Below are 6,349 nucleotides of genomic sequence, written 5' to 3'. Positions count from 1 at the left end.
GATTCAAACACTCTTCCCAAAACACATTCCCATCTCAGCTATTGTTTTGTTTGGGGTTCCCCCCCCCCCGCTTCTAACTTTCTCTCTATACCCCCCACCCCCACCCCCTCAGCCCACCCCCGCCTTGCCTTGGAGATCAAGGACAATTTCAAACAGACCATTTCCACCACACCGCCATGCGGAATTTTTTTTTTCAAATACAACAATTTTCTTAGGGCTCTCACAGTATTAAACACACACATCAGTTCGTTCGTACCTTCGCTTTGGTGGTGGTCTTATAAAATATGCCCCAACCGCTACCGACACTACCAACAATTCAAAAGTAGCTCTCCTGGACACATGTGGTCTGAAGAAAACAGCAATGTCACATCAACCCCCAGAACATAAGATCTTTCCCTGCCTGCGTTGTACAAAGGATAAGGAAAGGGCTATGCATGTAGCGAGCTATGAACATTCTTAATTTCCATTCTTTTTTCCCTGTAGCCCGCTGAAACGATGCTTGAGCAAGGTTGGTTTCACTTGTTTACTCCACACAAAAAAAGCGAAGATTCATAAAGGAATAATAATTAGCCCAAAATGACTGAACAAGGCCATGAAGAATTTCGAGTCCCAAACTTACACCAGATAAAATAATATGCAGTAACGTAACACCAGAATAAAAATATAAAGTTTCCATTTTTTTATTTTCCTTGTGCACTGTTCCACTGTATACATGCAACCAAATACTTTCTCATATTAAAAGAAAACTGTATATACATATAGATGATACATATTGAAAACAGTGATGTCATATAAAGATATTGCATTTTGTGAACTGTGTCAAAGAAATTACATCCTTTTGGTAAATTTATTGTTCAGAAAACATTCTTATCACCACGTTGTTGCATATGTAAAGAAATTTCACACCCTCTATCCTCAAAGAAAAAAAAAGAAAAAAAAGCATTTGAACAAAATAGGTCATGGGTTCTTTTTTTATTATGTACAAGTCTTGTAAAACACCGTTCATGTATGAAATATACATTCAGATATTCTCAACAGCAAATTACCTTAACGGTAGAACACCGTATCCTTTGTAAACTGATATAGACTTTTAAATATTTTCCTTTTTTTTCCTTTTTCTTTTTAAATTGCATTTTTTCACGCTTTGGTTCCTGCAGGGAAATATATATATTTATAGATATTTAAAATAACTCCAAAAAACTCTCCATTCTTTGCATATGTGGACTGAGCGACAAAGTAGAGCTCTTGACATTTAAAGTAGACAACAACAAAATTACCATATTTACATTGTTTGGCTTCTGATTAAATTCCTCACTAGTCACCTTCTAAAGAATATGCGATTCAGTTATTTTAATGATCCGATGTTAGTGCATTGCACAACTCCAAGTTTCAATTAAGTGTTGTGTGGTATTTGCCAAACTGTCGTTCTCCATAGGTATTTCCTGGAGAAAGTTTGTGAGCCAGAAGCCAGAAGGTTAGTTTCCTTTATGTATTTGTTTCTCTTAAAACACTGAAATTCACACTTTTTGCCATTTTATTTTTAGCATTTATATATGATTTGTCTCCAAAAAGATGACAGCACATAGCCAGTTGTCATAAATAAAACGTGAGCTAATTAAAATTTGCTAAATCTTTGCTTTTTTTTTCTTCAGTGATTGTTTCTTTATGATATATGGCAAATTTATACCTGATATTCTTAAAGTAAATAATTAAGTCTTTTGTTTACTTCTCTTTCTTCCCCCTACCCACTCCTTACCACCCCTATCCCCAAGGAAACAAGATTATACCCATCACTACATCCATATTACAACTGCTCGTGATTGGCCTCATGAAGGTGTAGGTATGTAATTTTTCCCTCTTTAATTCTCTTTCCCCCCCTTCAATTCTCCTTTCAAACCTATGGTTAAGAGAGCACTGTCTCTAACACAGACATTTTCCTCTAGGAAGGACAAAATATTATTTCTCAAAGTTTGTACTCTGCAGTGGTCCTCCTTACGTCAGCTCGGCATGGGAAATCTCCATACACATGTTCCACAGCAAAACCGAGGAGCGGGACAGACAGACAGACAGACCCCGGCTAGTCAGTGTACACAGAGGTGTCGTCCCCACTCGTGACTCCCGAAAGCCTTAGCAGGGTGAACCGCAGTGCTTGGAAAGGTAAGAGGTATGGATTTTGCACTCAGAGGTGACGTGCACGTTAGAAATGGATGCCATATGTGTCAAAATCAAATCGATTCCAGTTGATGTGTAAATATATATAAAAAAAATCATTAAAAGTCCAGAGTAGATTTACATTTATGTAAAGCCTTGGATTCTTCTAGTCCCGTCAGATACACACCTCCTTCCTCCATGTAACCCCGTGGCTTGACCTTGTCAAGGGCGAAATCTGAATTTAATCTCGTCTTGAAAAACGCTATGAGTTTTAAAGTAGTGGATTAGCTGAGTAATATTGTAATCGGTCCCTGTTAATTTTTTTTTCTTTCATTCTTCTGTTTTGAAACCATATTTTTACTTGGCGGTCGGTCAGATTGAGCATTCGGGAGAGCTGCAGGCGTTTCTCTTTGTTTATGTAGACACTGAAGAAGAATTCCCTTTCTAGCTCTCTAATCTGATATTTGGTGTAGGGGCATCTCTTTTTACGGGTGCGTTGTCCACCTGTGGAGCGAAAAAAGGCAGAGGCGTTTGAGGCTGCCGGAGGTGGGGGCTGAGCGGGGGGGGGGACGCTTAGGGCGAAACGCACCCGTACGGAAAATGCGCGTTGTGCCCGCTCTGAGGCCAGCGCTGGCAGGTCCCTCGCCGGGCGCCGGCCCCGAGGCCGCGGGCAGCGCGGCGCCGGGCCGGGCCGGGCCGGGCCGGACTCACTGGGCCGGGCCGGGCCCTCCGCGCAGCGCAGCGCAGCGCAGCGCCGCCGCGCAGCCCCGCGGCCGCCGCCGGGCCTCGGACCGGGCCGGCGGAGGCAGGGGGTGCCTGCGCGGCTCGGGAGCTGTAGGAAATCCTTTGTGGGCTGCTCCGCCGGGTTTCCGCGCGCACCGAGCCGCCCGGGGACACGGGCGCAACCGTCACCTGGTTGCCTTCAGCCAGACAGCGCGGTACCGAGCGTAAGCGACGCGTTCCGGAGCCCTGCCTGCCTCGACAACCGTACCCACACGGATTTCTTTCTCGCTCTCTAAACCAGTCCCGGCTATACCTTCCCAGCAGAGAAAAAGCCACTCAGCCTGCAATTTTAAAGCACGCTCTCCACGATATCAAGGTATTCTCCTCTCGATTAGTCATTACCATTTCAAAGTTCATTAAGCAGAATATAAAAGGTTTCAAGGTTCAGAAGCTCTTTACATTAAATATAGCTGTTTTCCCTTTAAAAGCTTCCTTTTCTGGTACAGTTTATTGTCGAGGTATTTTTTCCCCGAGCTGTATACTAGCTTTGCCTTTTAAAAAACCCACATAAAAAATCAGACTTTGACAGATTGAATAACAATTGTAAGTAACAAACTGTTGGACAGAAGGCAACACGTAATTGCCACAGTGCCTTAGTAAAATGGCTTCCTTTAGACAAAAAGGCCAGCTTTAGGTTAATTTGTTTCTTTTAATATATTGCTACAGTTCAGGCGGCTACTTTATCTGTTAAACATTATTCTAGTGCAACCGTTAAAACGGCGATGGCTTTGAATTCAGCTCCTAACTAGACTCCTGGTGCAACACATGGCTTTTATAAAATCACTGGATTACACTGATATCAAAGGAGTCGGGATCTCATTTTTTCGCCGAATTTACAGGCACCAAACGTACGTTATTATATTTTCTAGAGCTGACCACAGAGCTCTTTTTTTATTATTAAAAAAAAAAAAGAGGAAGGAGAAAGAATTTTTTTTTAAGGCATCCATTGCCCGGTGGGTATTTCACGGCCAATTTCAGCACTAAACACGTGATCTCGCCTTTTATAACAAAGTTTTGTTGGGGGAAATCTAAAGGCCCTTCATAAACCTTATATGCTTATAAAACAGCATATAAAAATTTAACAGCGGTGGTGCGCTAGATTTCAACCTCCCCTTCATAAAGCGCTCGGGCGCTGCCTTTATACGTACTGGAACTGCCGGATTTCTCCTCATTGTTGCCGGAAGATGACTCGGGGCTGCTGCTGCTCTCCGGCCGCCTCCGCCTCTCCTTCTCGGCGCCCGCCGCCGCCGCCGCCCTGCCGCAGCCGCCCTCCGAACTTGAAGTTGCCGCCGTCGCCCCGGCGGCCGCGGGCGCCTTCTCGCCACTCTTGTCTACCGCATAGTCCGCCGCGGCCAGGTTTTCCGTGGTGCCATAAGCCGTCTCGAAAAACTGGTCGAAAGCCTGGGGCAGGACCCCGTTCCTGCCCACCGTGCTATAGAAATTGGAGGAGACGTTGGTGCTGGGGTGGTAGACGTTAGCTGTGTTTTTCCCGAACATCTCGCCCATGCTAGCAGTGTTGGTGGAAGGCAAGCAGTCTCTGTGCATGATCTCCTCTGCGGAGTAGCAGTGGGGCAGATTGTTCCTGGGGTGCCATTTACTGGAGGGATCAATGGCATATTCCCTGAAGGTAACTTCTCTCACAGGTTGGACTTGGGGTAGGTTGGAAGAGTAGGAGTATGTCATAGGGCGAGAAGACGGGGTCTGGGGCAAAAAAGAAGGGAGGCTGGAAAAATCAGGACCCGAGACGTAGTAAGTACAACTTGGCAAATACATGTTAGAGGAACAAGGAACACGCTCATCAAAATCCATCATTAGGGCTACCTCGGGCTCTCCGCATTAGCTGAGCTTAACATGATTCTCTAATGCAGCTGCCTCTTTGAAGCGGATCCGTGAAGTAAGAAATTTGGAGACGTAAGCTGACGTGGAAAGCTATCCCCATCCTTAGCAGGGAGGTGCTGGCCACGTGACGCCGCGCTGCAGTTGACAAGCTGCGCGCACGGGCCCTCCGCTCTTTGTAGCCTTCTCAGGGGAAGCAACAGATCGTCACTTCGCTAGTCTCCCCAAAAAGCACGCAAGCTCAAACGCCCCTCAGGTCTGCCCTGGGTACCTTTAGAGGACAAAAAGGCGCATGCCTCTTCCCCATACTTGGCCGCCCGGCCAGTCGCACCCAGGCGCTCTGGAGTAGAAAGAATTAGAAATTCCCACAGTGTTAGGTGAGACCTTTTCGCTTGTTTGTTTGCTTGCTTGTGTGTTTGTTTGCTCGCTGGCATACTCGAAAAGCACAAGAACAGGAGAAATTAGATAACGATTTGTTCTAGAAAGCTGCTTCCGAGCAGGAAACCTTCCTTAAGAAATCGGCCGGATTTTATTTTCCTTTTTTTTTTTTTTTTATTTTACTTTTGTTTGCCTTTTTTTTTTCCCGAAAAAAAAATAAAAGCCTTCGCCCTGCAGGGTTTTTCTGGAAACGTTACTAGGAAGAATGTGCCAGGGTCAAGTCTGTACCGATTTTCATGGTGAATAGATTACATGCTTGCATTCATGTTGACTTCCGAAGCGCTTAGTGTCTTCCTTCCCTTACTTACATATTAACCTCAAATACCCTGCGCGGCTTCATCCAAGCTTTACTGGAGGTAGTTAACAACATTTGATTCCCAGAACGCAGGTTCTATTTCTTCATGCCCTCCAAACCGTTGATTGCTTTATTTGCAATGCCAGAAAGTCCTTTAAATCGCAGACCACTGAGCAAAAAGTGTTTGCTGATCTCCTGGCCTCAACAGTGCTGCTAAATACTGGGGAAACCAGTGGATGTTGGGCTATCCCGCTTTGACAAATATTCTAAGTTTAATTGCCAGAAGCCTAGTTAAAATTATTTGACATACTATTAACCCCTAGGAACAAACTTGCAGTACCAAGATACTTTCCTTTTTGCTTCATACCGTCGCTGAAGGCTGAGACCCAGGGAGACCTATTTTAAAAACGTGGTTAAACTTTTACTATTGTTGCATGAAAGGGATGATATAGAAAGCGGATTGTACAGGGCAGAGACTAAAAAGTACTTCTCTGCCAATAAAAATGCACACTCCACCGAATGTGTAGAGCCAAAGAAAACAGAGGAATACGCCAAAGAATACAGCACCTTTAGAGGCATGGACATCCCTAGGCTGTTGGAAAAAATATATTTTTTAATATTCTGATGCTCGATTTCAATAAAGAAATATTAGGGTTCCGGCTGGATTTAATCAAGATAGAAAAACAGAACTGCAAACAACTATTATGAAGTTGGTGATCTTATGAAATTAGACATATTTCAAGACCCATGCCCCTGTGGATTTGGGAGACTAATGTGAGGGAAACTAAAATGTTAAGGAAATAATATTTGGATTTCGCCCCCCCTCCCCGTTCCTCTGCAGTGCTG

The 6,349-nt window shown here is 44.4% G+C and overlaps 1 protein-coding gene across 1 annotated transcript; it reads right to left on the bottom strand.

Annotated features, from left to right (window-relative positions):
• Positions 1 to 664: 664 nt before the first annotated feature.
• Positions 665 to 4,813, bottom strand: HOXA11 (homeobox A11). Its single transcript, XM_013941390.2, has 2 exons — positions 4,083 to 4,813; positions 665 to 2,655 (listed from the first exon to the last, which is right to left on the bottom strand). The coding sequence occupies exons 1-2, from the start codon at positions 4,744 to 4,746 to the stop codon at positions 2,423 to 2,425; spliced, it is 897 nt and encodes a 298-aa protein (XP_013796844.1). The 5' UTR covers positions 4,747 to 4,813; the 3' UTR covers positions 665 to 2,422.
• Between the last annotated feature and the right edge of the window lie 1,536 nt (positions 4,814 to 6,349).

Source organism: Apteryx mantelli, chromosome 2, assembly GCF_036417845.1.
Source record: "Apteryx mantelli isolate bAptMan1 chromosome 2, bAptMan1.hap1, whole genome shotgun sequence".
Lineage (NCBI taxonomy): Eukaryota > Metazoa > Chordata > Aves > Apterygiformes > Apterygidae > Apteryx > Apteryx mantelli.
Note: the sequence above shows the minus strand (reverse complement) of the source record. Positions and strands in the feature narration are given on the sequence as shown.